This window comes from Eimeria maxima, genomic scaffold (assembly GCF_000499605.1).
Source record: "Eimeria maxima Weybridge genomic scaffold, Emw_scaff299, whole genome shotgun sequence".
Lineage (NCBI taxonomy): Eukaryota > Apicomplexa > Conoidasida > Eucoccidiorida > Eimeriidae > Eimeria > Eimeria maxima.
Genome location: NW_013563788.1, coordinates 22,057 through 36,856, shown reverse-complemented (window position 1 = coordinate 36,856; position 14,800 = coordinate 22,057). Strand labels below are relative to the sequence as shown.

At 54.3% G+C, this 14,800-nt stretch overlaps 3 protein-coding genes across 3 annotated transcripts in view; 2 read left to right on the top strand and 1 right to left on the bottom strand.

Moving 5' to 3' along the window:
* Nucleotides 1–1,086: 1,086 nt before the first annotated feature.
* Nucleotides 1,087–1,608, top strand: EMWEY_00027190 (hypothetical protein; the record flags this gene model as incomplete). The annotated part of the gene is made up of 1 exon (XM_013478149.1): nucleotides 1,087–1,608. The coding sequence occupies one exon, from the start codon at nucleotides 1,087–1,089 to the stop codon at nucleotides 1,606–1,608; it is 522 nt and encodes a 173-aa protein (XP_013333603.1).
* Nucleotides 1,609–2,154: 546 nt separating this feature from the next.
* EMWEY_00027180 (ATP-dependent helicase, putative) lies at nucleotides 2,155–11,095 on the top strand (the record flags this gene model as incomplete). The annotated part of the gene is made up of 16 exons (XM_013478148.1): nucleotides 2,155–2,217; nucleotides 2,359–2,517; nucleotides 2,668–2,737; nucleotides 2,927–3,838; nucleotides 4,106–4,143; nucleotides 4,525–4,866; nucleotides 5,161–5,258; nucleotides 5,576–5,713; nucleotides 6,002–6,184; nucleotides 6,506–7,582; nucleotides 8,108–8,358; nucleotides 8,506–8,752; nucleotides 9,130–9,747; nucleotides 9,957–10,103; nucleotides 10,253–10,579; nucleotides 10,972–11,095. 16 exons carry the CDS (start codon nucleotides 2,155–2,157, stop codon nucleotides 11,093–11,095), a joined length of 4,794 nt encoding a protein of 1,597 aa, XP_013333602.1.
* Nucleotides 11,096–11,412: 317 nt separating this feature from the next.
* EMWEY_00027170 (heat shock protein 90, putative) overlaps nucleotides 11,413–14,800 on the bottom strand; it is a gene marked incomplete at both ends in the record, with an annotated part of 6,338 nt that continues 2,950 nt past the window's right edge. The window contains 8 exons of the mRNA XM_013478147.1: nucleotides 11,413–11,649; nucleotides 11,852–11,949; nucleotides 12,170–12,311; nucleotides 12,573–12,728; nucleotides 12,978–13,079; nucleotides 13,265–13,376; nucleotides 13,645–13,769; nucleotides 14,244–14,510. Coding sequence (XP_013333601.1) covers nucleotides 11,413–11,649; nucleotides 11,852–11,949; nucleotides 12,170–12,311; nucleotides 12,573–12,728; nucleotides 12,978–13,079; nucleotides 13,265–13,376; nucleotides 13,645–13,769; nucleotides 14,244–14,510 — 1,239 coding nt within the window. The remainder of the gene's footprint in view (nucleotides 11,650–11,851; nucleotides 11,950–12,169; nucleotides 12,312–12,572; nucleotides 12,729–12,977; nucleotides 13,080–13,264; nucleotides 13,377–13,644; nucleotides 13,770–14,243; nucleotides 14,511–14,800) is intronic.

Genomic DNA, 14,800 nt, shown 5'->3' with positions numbered 1-14,800 from the left:
CGCCCCCTCCCCCCTCCCCTTTGTTTTTACAGGTACCGGTAGAAATTCCTTAAAACATCGGTGATGGTGCTGCTGCATGACTGCCACCTTGTGGCCATCGTTGAAGCCGTGGAGAGCTCACAGGCTGCTGTTGCCGCAACTGCTGCAGCAGCATCACATCAAGATCTGCAGAAGCAGCAGAGTGTAGTTTAGGCTTCTTTTTTAGGTCTCCCTCTGCCTGCTGAACCATTTTTATATACGAGGGAGAGAATCTGTGCAATCCAGAAGTAGCTGATGAGACACACCATAGAAGCCATGAGCTTCACAGGCAAAGGTGTGCTTTGACAGCGACAAGTGGCGGCTGTTAAAGCAGTGCCTCCAACAGACCTGGCAATTATAAACACAAATACAAATCCCAATTCTGCCGCCCGGTTCAAAACCCCAAATGAAACCCCACATAGGCCGCACGGTGCACGTACACATGAACTTCCCGCACCAACACCTTTGCAACCGCCGCCTTCCATCTTGCAAGATGCTGCCTCAGAGCAAGGGGCCGTCGCCTGCCCCTGCGGGTACCCCTGCTTCCCCTTATCTGTGACGGAAGCAAAGTGCCGTGCGAAATATCGCAGGTGAAGCAATGGCGTGCTGCATTCGCCCAGGGTGAGGCCTGCAACGAGTTCAGCACCTGCTGAGTCCTGATAGAAGCTGTAGGCAATAGCGCAGAAGGCCCCCAAGTGGTGAAGAGATCCGGGGATGTCTTTTTCAAGAAGAACATACATCAGGTCATAGATAAAGAAGGAGAAGGAATACAGCAGCAGCGCCCGCTGCAAACTAGTCGTTGCGACGCCGAAGTACGGGGGGATACCACAGGACCCAGCTGCAGTAGCATCAGATCCGCGAAACACGCCTCTTAAGCCACCCTCAACGTACAATATGCAGCATCCCCATACGACTATCAACGAGCTGTGCAAAATACACAAGAGTCGGTTGATGCCGTGACGGGGCCACATGCTCGGCTGCAACAACGGGAGCCGTTTCTCCCACCCAGGCCGCCGTACCTGTTGAAGCAGCAGCAACAGCAGAAAGTGCAGGCAACAGAACATAGACATGAGCGGAAAGCACCACCAAGCAAGCGACGGCAGCCGTGGGAGGTGGCTTTGTAAGAAGGCGCCCAGAGGCGCAACAGAAGGCGCCCCCCGCATAGACGCAACCCGTCAAGTGACGCAGAAACCTTGCCTAAGGCGAAACGTGTTGACTATTTCATTCGACAAATATGCAGTCAGCGGGAAGATAACGCCTGAAGACGTTGGCAACCCGACGCGAGGGCCCCTGCTGGAGCAGAGAACTCCTGCGGTGCTTCTGCCTACAGGGGGGAAAGGGAGGAAAGACGGAGGAAAAAGTAAACTAAAAATAAGGGGAAATCTAGATGGTACTCAGATTCTGTTGCTCAAACTTCGCTGGGTCCAGCCGACTGCTTCTGTTGAGAAGGAGCTGCGGCTCCTTCAACTACAGGAGCTGCAACAGCAGCAGCTGCAACAGGAGCAGCAGCACTTGGCGGCTGAAAGCCACGGGTCCAAAGGTGTTGATATTCTTAGCAAATTACATAGAAAGAATTTGCTGTTGCTCTAGTTCCTTTTGCAGTTGGTCCTACTACAACAGGTCAGCCCCACACCGGGGGCCTCTAGGGGCCCCTGGTTCTCCTGGTGGGCGTCAGGCACCTCTTGAGTGCCTTCTTATGGAAGAAGACGCAAATCACGGGTGTTGATAAGGCAAGAGATAGAAGTTTTGTAAGGGGGACGCGTTGTTGTCTGCTAAACCCTAAAACCCTAAACGGGGCTACTCTACGGCAGCGGACAACGTCAAGATTTCCTTGCTCTTGCCTGGGGGTTTTCAGGACCCCCAACGTACGGGCACCTTCTGCAGATGGAGCTTGTTCACGTGAAGCGTTGTAAAACGTGCAAAAAGGGCACCGGCAGCAACAACAACAACTCCAACACTGGCAGCAGCCGCAGTCGGCACAAGAACTTAAGTGGCCTCAAGAGCATTAGGTAGCTCGTTCAACCGAAGAAAGGGTCGGCGGCAGTTAAATGGCCGAGAGCAGCAACAGCAACAGCAGCACTAACAGCAGCAGCAGCCTGACAGAGGCACTAGGGCACAGTTTTGGGCGCAACCAAGATGGAAGGAGGAGGCAGCACAGCGCTGCTGGATGACTCAATCTTCGGGGAAGACGATGTTGGAGTAGGGTTAAACTAAATGGTTGTTGTTGCTGCTGCTACAGATGCTGCTACATTTGTTCTTTGGTGTCTGCAGCTCGTGTGCGCCTGTTCAAGTATTTTATACATGCGAGGAGCTTTTGCGTTGTTGCTGCTGCTGTTCCAGGGTTATGGCGGAGGTAGCAATGCTCTGCTGCTGATGCCGCGGAAGCCCAAGGAAAAGAAGTCAGGCGGGCCTAAGAAGCAGCAGCAGGAGCTGCAGCAGCGCCACCAACAAAAGAAGCCCAATAGTACCAGGAAACAAAGGAAGTTGCAGCAACTGTTGGTGGGTCTGTTGTACTCTAGATTTTCAATTTCAACACTCAAGCCGTATGAATGCTGCTGCTGCAGTGCCGTTGGCACCTCGGCCGTAGCTGCGTAATGCTGATGCTTCTTATGTGCTTATATTTTTGATCTGGTGATGCGCATGCTGCAGAAGAAACACACGGACAGGGACCTGAAGGCCGAGCTGTGCAAGGAGCTGGAAAAACACCAGTTGAAAGCTAGTGGGCTGAGTCTTCTTCTGTGATGCTGCTGCTGCAGCAACAGCAGTAGCCGGTTCTCCTTACACAGCTGTTGTTGCTGTTTGCATGCCAGTTGTTGCTATTCTTGCTCCTGCCGCTGTCGTGTTTGTAACTGCTGCCCAAGCCGCTGGCACAAGGCTCATTACTGCTCGTTGTTTGCTGCTGTTGCAGTCACGAAGCCACTGGAGGAGAGTGCTGCAGCAGCCATTGCTTCTGATGTAATTGCCCCACCAGGGGACTCCGACAATGCTGCTTTAACTCAAACAGCAGCAGGAACAGTAGCATCTGCAGCAGGCATTCATAGCGAAGAGGTACAGCTAGCTAAGGCGCAGCTGTTGCTTGGCGGGGGTCTGCTGCTCACAGGCGTTAAAGGCCGGCGACTGCAGAAGAAGGCTCGCAAGGCTCTGCTGGTCCAGCAGGAGATGCAGCAACGGCAGCACCAGCTGCAAATGCAGCGCCAGCTCAAGGCACAGCAACAAACGCTTCTAGAACAGAATCAGCAGCAAACAAAATCTACAAGGCATTCGGAAACTACCAAGGAGGAAACCCAACCAACACAGCAGCCCGAGCAGCAACAAAATCACGACCAGAAACAGCAGCAGCAACAACAGCAGCAAAGTCACGCAGTGCAGCATCTCGAGGACAATAACCTGAAGAACCAAGCTAAGAGCTGCATCGCTGCCACCGCCGCTAGCAACAGCAGCAGCGGGAGCAGCAGCTGTTCGTCTTCCAAGCCCAAGGCAGATCCTGCTACTTCCGCGAAAGCATGCCCTGTAGCGGCAGGACGAGCAGGAGGAGGAACAACAGGAGGAGGAACAATAGGGAGGACAGTAGCAGGTGGAGCAAGAGGAGGGAAGGTTGTTCAGCTGCCGACAGTTTCTTTCTCTCCTGAGACAGCGACGAGGTGTCTCCATCGTTGCGCTGCAATTGAAGCGGCGAGGGCATCTTTGCCTGCTGCTGAGGCGGAGGGGCGCGTGTTGTCTTTCCTACTACAGCAGCAGCACCCCAGCTCGAGAGACGCGGAAGACTGCAGGAGCAGCAGTTCGGATGAGGGGCACATGTCAAGCAGCCTTGAGGTTCCCTGTAAACGCAAAAGGAAAAGGTTTATAGACCATGCAAACCAAAGGCATGCAGATGTACTCTGCGTCGCTGGGTCCACCGGCTCTGGCAAAAGCACGCAAGTGAGACCCGTATAGAGACAGGGCCCCCTCCTTTAGGGGCTCCTCAAGGGACTGTCCACAGGGGCCTCCATGCGGCCCCCGTAAATGCCAAAGATTCATAAAAGGGGCTCGTTTGGGGCCTTGCATGCAGTCTTGTATCGTAAAGTACTACAAGTGCATGCGCAAGCAGGGCGTATGGAGGGATATGAAGGGGCTCGAGCGCTCTCTGTAAGGGCCCTCAAAAGACCCTACTGAGTGACTCCGTGGGGCCTCATGGGGAGGGCTCGCTGTGCCGTTTCACACATTCCTCCACGCGATGGACCGGCCGTTTGTTACTTTGTTTGTTTGCTTATTGGTCTTTCGCCTGTCTGTTATCTTGCTAATTTGGTTGATTGGTTGTGTTGTTGGTTGTCGGTTTGTTGTCAGTTCACTTACTGTCCGTTCGCTTGCTTGTCTTGTTGATTGGCTTTTTGTTATGCTGTTTGCTTGCATTTCTGGAGTTTTGATTTTGGCTCTTTGTTGGCGTACTTCTTGTCCGCGGTGTGGGCGCGTGCCTCGTTGTTCGTTCGATTGGTTGTTTGTTCCCATGCTTGGCTGCACTGTGCGCAGATCCCCCAATTTGTCTTTGAGTCAGGAATCTGCTACCCAGAGATGCTCTTCCACAAGAAATGCCAAGCGGCTCGCCAGCTGCTTCAAGAGGAGACAGCAGTGGGGCCCCAAACGAGCAACTCCGCTGACCCTGGAGATGCGCCTGCAGCACCAGAAGCAGCAATAGTGCCTGCAGCTGCTGCGGTCCGGCTGGGCGTTGTCTCAGCAGAAGCAACTAAGCAAGGAATCCTTGTTCGTAGACAGCTGTGCATTTGCATCACGCAGCCGCGAAGAGTTGCTGCTGTTTCCTTGGCTAGAAGAGTGGCAGAGGAGATGGGATCGCAAGAGCTCGTGGGCTATCAGGTGGGCTCATTAAGTTTTTTCAAGTGTTTCTTCTTGGCGCGGCTTCTGTGGTATGCTGCTGCCGCTTCTCCTGCTCGTGCCTGTGCCTACATTGGCTCTTTTCTATCCTGTTGCTTTTGCTGGGAAGTCACCTCCTGCGTCATAAATGCAGCAGCAAAACTCAACTTGGTGTATCTGCTCAACGTTCACAAGGAGACAGTGGCAGAAACAACTGAGGGGGTCCAGGGTCTGACTAAGACGGCGAAGCTGTGGAGGCCACCGGGTCTTCTTCCACATTGCGTGCTGCCTTTGCAGGTTCGCCACGACAAACACAACGTGGGGCCCCGTTGCCGCCTCAAGTTCGCGACCGATGGCGTTTTGTTGAGGGAAATACAGGAGGACTTCCTGCTTAGGTAATCAACTCACGATTTTCCTAGCAAGGGCTCTGCAACTCTGCTGCGGCCTCGGACTCTTGTCTCGCCTCACTCGTCCCCTCCGCTAGGGCCTTCAGTGTTGCTGGTGCTGGGCTCTTAACGGCTTGCTGGCAAGGGGATCCTGAGAGCTCCCTGCACATGCACTATATTTAATGCCTCAGTTGAGGACCTTTGGTGTTGTGGTGGTGGCGGTGTTCGGTGTTTTTAGAACTACGCTAGTCTGGTTTTCTTTCTACGCTAATTGTGTCAGCAGGGATATGTGGCTGTGTTGTGTTGGCGCGTGTCGCGGGACTCAGGAAGTACTGCTGCATTGTGGTAGACGAGGCCCACGAGCGCAACATCAACGTTGATTTGTTGCTGGGACTTTTGTCTCGAGTGGTGACTCTGAGGCGCGAGCGGTTCATGCAAGAGAAAGACACACTGCCTCCACTCAAGTAAGCAGGGAGGCATGTAGCGTTCAGCAGCACTGGATAGTGTATGGATGGGGTTGGCAAATGCAGTGCTTTTTGCTCTCTTTGGGGGCTACTTCTGATGTGCCGGAGCAACAGCAACGGGTCTTTGCAAGCTCCCGTGGACATGACTTCAAGATGTGGTGTATCCGTGACGTGTATGGCCCTTCTGCCTTTACCCTGCACTCGTCTCTCGGCAGCATGTACTGCTGTTGCCGCTGCTGCTGTGGGCCCCTCAGTGGAAGTCGGCTGAGTGAAGTTTCTGTCTTGCAGAGTGTTGATAATGTCAGCCACTCTTAGAGCCACGGATTTCACAGCCAACGCCCACCTTTTCTCTCCCCCACCAGCCTTGTTGACTCTGGAGAGCCGCACATTTGAGGTGCGAGTACACTTCAGCAAGAAGACACCCGACCGATATGTCCAAGCAGCCGTCAAGAAAGCGCTCCAAATTCACACGTGAGTTACACCCTGTGTCAGGGGGAGTCCCTCTTGCTTGCAGAGCCACTCCACCTGTTGCACGAGGTGACCAGTGGCTCAGACAAACACGGAGGAAGATGACAACCGGCGGGTCTGGCTAGCCCCTCAGCCCTTGCCAAGGAATGACAAGATACTAGCTGAATGGGTAAACAAAAGGGGTATCTGTTGTTCCCAGCGAGAGTATTTCTGTGTCTAGAGTGCAAAAGGAATGGAAAGGTTAGCCGCTGCAATCGAAAGCCCTTCTTTGCAGCTACTAATGCGAGGAAACAGTGCTGGTGGGGATCTGTGGGGCGTCTACAGGCGTCTCCCCGCGGGGTCTGTGCTCGTATTCTTAACGGGGAGGTCAGAGGTCTTGGAAGCGGTGAAGATGCTGCAGGAGTGGCAGCAGCGGCGAGAGAGGAAGCTGCGGTTTTCCTCTGCGACTGCCACTGTTGCTGCTGCTGCAGAAGACGAATCTAATGAGGAAACTGCCTCAGAGGCAGAGTTTCTGCTATCTGATCAGAGCGAGGACGAGCCGCTGCCGCTGGAAGAGAATGCTCCAGGAAGCTCTGACAGTGATGTGTCTCTACACTCGCAAGACAGCGGAGCTTCTCAAAGCAGGGGGCGATGGAGGCACAAACCCGGTTTGCCTGACAAGCTGCTGGAGCTGGCCCTAGGGAGCGACGCAGAAGACAATGAGGAGTCTCAGGATGGAGTCAAGGAAGCGGAAGCGGCAGTTCTGCAAGCTGTACTATCTGCTTCTCGTGCCTCCCCGTCTGTTCAGGGGAGCCCTGGGGGGGTTCCCAAGACCGGCGACGGCACTTCATCTACAGGATCAGGAGAAAGAGGGTCATCGGAAGTTACTGCTGGAGATACCAGAGACGACCCTAAGGCAGCAAGGAAGAGTAGAATTGTGGAGACGCGTGTCCCGGGCAATACTCTGGGGGGGACCAATCTGTCTTCAGCCGACTGCATGAAATCTGCACAAGTCACTGAAGGGAAGCCAAGGTCGCATGAGGCGACTCCTGGGGCCTCTGCAGCTCATACGCTGACTGCCACATTCGATGCTCCAGACATGTCAAAGCGCCGGAACCAAAAAGGCGTCCCTGAAGGAGGGTGGCTGGGCGCAGGCGCGCTACGACGGAAGAAGCCGTCGGAGGGGAAGAGACACAGCAGCAGCACTGGTGAAGTGCAGGAAGGCGCACGACTCTCCGATGCGAAGGATACCGAGGAGTCGGAAGAAACTCACTCCGTACCGAGGCTCACTGTTCTCCCGCTGTACGCGACGCTGCCTAGGGAGCTACAGCGCCTCGCCTTCGAGCCCCCCTCCCCCGACGAGAGACGCGTGATCGTAGCAACCAATGTTGCGGAGACATCTCTGACGCTGCCGAACGTGCGGTGCGTATCTGCTAGCAAGTGCACCCATAATACCAGAAGAGGGTCCAGGGTCTGATGTTTAGGAGTTTCAGCAGGAATACTCCGGAAAATCATGCACTTTTACTGCACGCTGTATAGAATATCCGCGGGTTTGCTTCATGAAAGAGCTGCATTTGTGACACGATGCACGCATATTTCTTGAGTTCCCTTTCCGAGGGCTCGTTGTCATTGCTTGCGAAGAGGAATGGCCCGCATTCTTTTCCTTTTCCGTATCTCCCATTTCTCCGAACTATCAGTTCCTTTCAATCTGAGAGGACGCTTCTCTCTTCCCCCAGCGGATCCCTGGTGTTCGGCACTTGAGGCTTTGCACGAATTCAGCGTATGGCTAGGGGTGAACAGCGTATGGATCCCCATGCTTCGTGTTCATCGGTGGACTTGTTCCTGAGCTGCTGCCGCTGGCTTGGCGTTTGGTTTTTGTGTCATGTTTGTATCCTTAACTGCAGAGGGCTGTCCATTGTCGCACTTCATGTGTGTTGCTGTGCGCAGTTACGTCGTGGATTCAGGGCGGGAGAAGAGGAGGATCTTCACCGGGTCGGAGGGCTTCTCGTACTTCACCGTTACTTTGACAACCCAGGCAGCAGCTCAGCAACGCACTGGTCGAGCTGGTCGCGTCGGTGCTGGCGTCTGTTATCGATTGTACTCCTCAGCCGTTTTCCAACATGATATGGAACCTCACCCAACGCCGCAGATACACACGGTGCCGCTGGACCACTTGCTACTATTCATGGCTGCGCTGGGTTCGTCGATGGCAGCATGCCAACGCTGGCTTCTGGCTGGGTGCACTCCGTAGCGTGAGTTAAGGACAGTAGCAGCATGCGCTAAGGGTTTGGAGTTTATGATGGGCACAGCTTCCTTTTCCCGCCGATATCTGCCTGTCTTCGCAGGAATCCCCCGCCCATCCGCCTTCCCCTTTCCTTCTCCACCTCCAGGGACTGCCCTTGCCAATGCGCGTCGCCGCCTGGTTGCACTGGGGGCTCTCGAGCCCAAGTCGAATCTCTCGGCGCCCCGTCGCAAGCAGCAGCGGAATGACGGTCGCGAACCTGAGGTTTGCTGCACAGCGCTTGGCCGCCGCATGAGTGAAGTGCCGATTCCCCCCCGCTTTGCAAAGATTCTGCTTTTGGCGTGCTCCCGGTAACCATCGCTCCACATTTCCTGCTTCGTGTGTCGCAACGATACCTGCGTGCTAGTGATGTATTTGGACGCTGGAATTTGCGTGGCTGCATCGATCCAGTCATGACGTTGCATGAGTTGCTCACGTCCAGTCGTGCCGTGTTCATATTCACGCACTTGTGCCGTGGTTTATACCTGGTTGTTGTCGGCGTTCCCTTCTTCTGCATGCACCTGATGACTATAGACAACCTAATGACCTATTTCAGGTCTACCACCAATCGAAATTAAGGCTCTGTAGTTTATCTGCCCTTGCCGGCGCTTGCGTCAGGTGGTTGGGTAACTAGGTTTTGTTCTACGCAGGTGGCTTCCACTGGCTTGTTTGTGTTTCCTGCATGCAGGCACAAAGAGCACGGCCCCCAATTTGTCGCCCTAGCGTGCTATCTAGTGGCTGCCCTCTCTATTGGAGAGTTGCTGCCGACTTTGCCTCGGGAGGGCGAGGCGTCGGATCCAGAGAGTGGCCCGGCGGGTCTCCCAGGATCCGCCAGGAGCCCCGGTAGGAGGCCATGGCAAGAGTACGACAGCGACCTAGATGCATACATTTGGCTTTGCGGAGCCTATAGCCACGCGAAGAATCCGATCAGCTTTTGCAAATCATATGGCGTGGACGCCTCCAGATTGGCTGAGGTGGGGGCGCTTGCAGCGCAGCTGGCCCAGCTTATGCGTACCCTGCTGCAGCAGGCTCGACGTACGGATTCTTCTCAAGCTGCTGAGGCTGATCTGGAGGTGTTGAAGGCGCCTCTGCGGCTTGAACCTCCAGCGCCGGAGGCCAGACGCTGCCTGCACCAGTGTGTCGTGCAAGGCCTCATAGATCACGTGGCGGCCTGGCAAGACCCGCCCCGTCTGCCTCCAGACGCGTCCCCAGCCCAACGAGCAGCAGCTCGCGGGGGCTACCGCTGCGCGGAGCTCAAAGGGGAGTTGGCTCGCGTCCACTGCACCTCCAACATACTGCACGTCTCGTAAGTTTGCAGAGCATGCCTTCCTCCTCCTGTACTGTCTCGCGACGGAGCGGACGCTGGCTGCTCACATCCTGCAACAGGGGCCCAGGCGGATGCCGGGGGTGCACCGACTGCGTTAGGGAATCGGGAACTCTTGCACAGGAGAAAAGAAAATCTAGATTGGCTGCTGAACACGGATATAAAGGGTTTGTGGTCATCGATGCATGCAGGCCTCGGCCGAAACTCCTCGTCTACAACCAATTAATTCACACTGGCCGCGGGGTGCTGCAAGTCTGTCATCCAATTGACGATGTGGATCTTAGCAGCAGCGACACGCCGCTTGTACAGCACAGTTTTCTGCAATTGCCGGCCCCAGCGTAAGCCGTGTTTTTTAATCTCTTCGGAGTCTTACAGTCCATACAGCATATTCCTGGCAGCGTCCAGCGGGTGCACCTGGCACCTGCTGGACACTGTCGTACACCTCATGAATTGTTATGAAATGCTGCAAAATGCTTCTTATCTGCAGATACGACCCAAGCCGAGATGCAGTTGTCGGCTGGTCCCGGCCAACGTACGGTCCCCTACAGTTGCCGCTGCCGGCAGTCGAGAGACCCCTCCCCCGTATTCGGGGTCCGGTGGCTTCGCCGCTCTCCACCCAGGAGCAGCAGCAGCAGCAGCAGCTGTACGCATGCTTTGCTGCAGCACTTGTAGCTGGGAGGGCCATACCTCGTCTCAAGAAGTTCGGGCCTTCCTTGTCGGTAACGGCCGAAGGAATGCTTGCAGGGAGCTGCTCGGGGACGTTCGCAGTGCGGGCCTTTGTGGCGGAACTGGCCAAGAGAGAGGTTGCGTCTCGGTAAGAAGATCCAGGCGTCTGTCCGGCTCCGCTTTGTGTTTCCTGTTGCTTGCTAGCTAGTCTTTGGTACTGTTACCATTCGCGTCTCTGAGCAGCTACTTCAGAAGGGAAGTAAGGCTATTTTAAGTTAGAGCGCGCCTGTGTCGACCTGCTTGAACCTCCGTGTTTATCGTTCTACTGCGGCGGCGTGTCCCTGTTGGTCCTCAATGTGCATACCATGGGGAAAGAAAGTCAGAAGTCATTTGCGGGAAATAACTGTGAAGTAGTTGATATTTTGCTAATATTTGATCCTGCCTTACACGGTGGGCAGCTATGCTGTAATATGGGACAGCGAACACGCACTATAATGCTGAGGCACTGTCGCCCATGCGCTGCTTCTGCCCTCTGTTCAGGGCTGAGCTGCTTAAGCTGTGGAAGTCGGAGCCGAAGTTCTTACTCGCCGAATTTGTTGGGCTGTTGCGTTCATACAACTACGAGACGTTGCAGGATGTGCACGACATATGGCCGCCCGTATGAGATGCGACCGCAGCCGCCCTGTTCTGGGAGTAGGAAGCCGATAGAGAGACTGCAGCAGGAGCAGCCAGTTTTATCTTAGCCTGCCCAGGCCAGTTGCCGGGACTTAAGCCCTCCTAACTGTATTTCGTCGGCTCTATTGGCTGTACCCCAAACCAGACAGCAAAACAGGTAGTTCTGTCCTAGTCGCAGTCGTCTGCAAACACCCCTTCTCTTTCCCCGCGCCCTACCCCGTTCTTGGCTTCGCAAAAACTGCCCGATTGCTCGCAGAGCCATAACATGTAGCAGATGCTCCGTACTGAATATCTCCATTCCTCTCTCTAAACTTTGGCAGTCTCGGAAGCCTCCTGAGAACCAAGTTGAGTTGCCTGAGCGGGCTTCCGGGGGGTTGCCTCCCCAGAAGCCGGCGAGGGGGGGACAGCAGCACTCCCTGCATGGTGATAGGCGTATTGGGCCGTGAGAGACATCAACTTATTCAGTCTTCCCAGCATTGACTTCGGTTCCTCCATGATCCCGGCTGCGATGCGGGCGTTGTCGAATAGCTGCTCCACTAAGAGCTGCAAGCAGGGGCAGCATTCCCATCCCCAAACAGCAGTGCAACAGCCACCGTCTGCAGCTCTTCATCCACGGCGTTCCTCCATACCCTCTATCTCGCAACGCCTGTTGCAGGCATTGTATATAATATATATGAGCAGTTTCCGACGTGTTACGCAGACTTTTGCGGAGCCTAGAGTGCTTTTAGTGAGAGTCGTTGCTTACCTTGGCCACGTCGGAATTTGAGGTGCGGAGATGATACAGAGAGGTGATCAGTTCATGCGAAGGGTTTAGCTCAAGTGTGGCAGGAAGGCTCGCCAGGTCTGTGACCCACATACAGCAGACTCAAAAGTGTGAGCGCAATGCCGCAATTCCAACATGCCAAACAAACACAGCAGCAAACTGCGAACATACGCAGGCTGCAATGCAGCACCTCGTGTTGCAGCATATCATTTTCTCGCAGTGGCTGCAGCTACTGCTCTGAGTAATAGTAGTTTCGTTTCTGTATAGGATTTCACGAAATCCGGAGTGCTTTCTACGCACTAAGCTGCGCATCGGGAGCACCCTGCAGGGTGGCCTTCATCATCCGCCTAAGCGTGGGCGAAAGGAAGCCCGAGACGACTGCGGGAGAAGACAGAAGCCGCTCGGAAAACTTCACGTCAGTAACTCTCGATGCTAGAGTATCCTGAGGACCAACAGTAAGAGACAAGTGATGCCCGGTAGACAACCGGCTGCTGCTTCCTCATATACACCTCGCCACAGAACCATACAGGGCACGCTTGCACGAGGAGTAATAACACATCAGCCAGTGCTGCAGATGGGTGATAAAGACCGCTGCAAATGGCGTTTTAGGCGACAGCAGTTGTCTACTGTAGGTTTCGTGGATCATCCGACGTGTGCAGGGGGGCTAGTGCATGCCGTCTGGCATGTGGGTATAGAGCGATACCTTCACGAACGACGCCAGCTCCGTCTGCTGCTCCCCAACCAACTTCGGCTTCCCCCCATTTTCTTCTGTCGCCTTTGTGTCCTCCTCGTCTGCGGCCTCCTCCTCCACATCCTCCCCAGGAGAGTCCACCGCCACAAGACGTTTCCCCTTGTACTCCTGTGGGACCCACACGCTACGCAGCCAAAGTACGTCTCTACACGAATCCACCGTAGACGAGCAGGAAGTATAAGGCAATACGGATGGTCAGCAAGTGCAACAACTGGACTGCGGAATCTGGCCGCAAATTGCCTCCAGGTCGGTCAGCAAAGCATACGTCACCGCGCCCGACGCACTATGAAAGCTAAATACGAACCCTCTAGTGTAAAATGACCATATGTTGGTGCTGAAGGCGGCAAAAAGGCTCACAGAGAGATTCATCGCCAGGAACTCGTCGATGTCCGCTGTCATCAAGATCACGGGGCGGCTCTTAGCAACATATTGCTCCATGTAAGGAGAGGAGAGAGCCGTCTGCCGGCAGCCACAACAGCCATACACCAGTGGCTCGCTTTAGTGTGTTCGTGACGCCTAACATACCTGGGAAGACAGCTTAAAGTACCCTCCACCTGGTCTTTACGTCCATTTATTTGCGTATGGCGGCGGATTTTCTAAGCACCGTTGAGGTCTACAGAATATTCGACTGAGAACCTGCATACCGTCCTATCTGAGCAGCAGTAGTAGTAGAGGTGTTTCTGTTTGGCAGGCATTTTGTGAAGGTATTCGTCCAAAGTGATCATCTTCCCGGCCTCCTCGGAAGAGCACTCAAATCTGCAGCAGCAGCATAGCATATCAACCCCACCGGACCTGGGTTAGTGTAACGGTATAAACGAGTAGAGGTCCAAGCAAGCTTCGATCGACGCACACAATACAGGGAATTTGCACTCGGCAAACAAAATTGCCGGCAGCAGGCACGCAAGGGAACGGATATAAACAGGACGGACGCTGTCCTGCTGTTGCGGACCTAACTGCAACAAAGAAGCAGAAAAGGGCATACATATATTCTGCAACAAACGGCAGCAGTTTAGGAGGCACCCACCGAAGGAGAGGCAACAGCATGTCTTTGTAGGTGCTGCCGCTGTGTGCATCCTCCAAAACGCCCTCCTTTATATTTTGGGAATACTTCTGGTAGAACTGCTGATACTTTGCCGGATCAGACTTCATCTGCAGGCACGGACACAGAAAGAAGCAAATCCACACAAGCGCATACAAACGACTCTGCTTCACTCTCTACCTACAAACGAGCATCAGCATCCCTATAAAACGGTGTACACGTCGCTGGCACTCGCTTGTGATCGTTTGTGCTGCAGAAGACAGCGAGGGGTACACATAACCCTGGTCCGTGCACGACCTATTGGGCATGCGACTCCATCACTGACACATAGTGGGAAAACGATGGCGGCAGCACCAGACTCTGAAAACCAGTTCTAGCCTTGTTCATATGGAACATTTACGTGCATCTGAGTTGCCAACCCCATCGAAGGCTACTTGTTGTGTACCCCTTCACCATACCCCTGGCCTTCGAAGAAAAGCACGGCCATAGAGAAGTACTAGACACATCAGGAAAAAGCCCATTTGTCGCCATTTGGTGCTGGCTGCGCATGCCGTAATGCCAGCGGCATCTGTGATGTGGCTTACTTGGTCATTGAGGAACTTGAGGATGCGCTTAACGATGACTGTAGATAGTTTGCGCTGCAGCATGGAGTCTTGCATGTGCTCTCTGCTGACGTTTAGGGGGAGGTCCTCGCAGTCTACGATCCCACGGAGAAACCAAAGCCACTTAGGAAGAAGGTCGTTGGCGCTCTTCTTCACGAGTACGCGACGAGACAACAGGGAAACCCCACTCTCCAAGGGACCCGTCTGGAACAGACGGTTCGGCGGGTCGGCTGGGAAATACAAAACGGACTGCAAATATGCACAGATGCAGATAGCTTTGGAGACATGTAAATAAATAGTCGCAAGAAACCCACATAGAAAACCTTGACAGACAAATAGCTATAAAGGAATATTCACGCCGAATGATACACAGCTACACTGAAGTATGGAGGCAAAGACGGAAACACAGACCCCGTCGAAGAGACCACAGACACAAACATGCGCGACAAAGCAATCGCAAACATCGAGACACAAGCACGTTGTGGTGGGACGTTCGCAAAATTGGCGAACGTCCCACCACAACGCGCCAAGAGACCAAA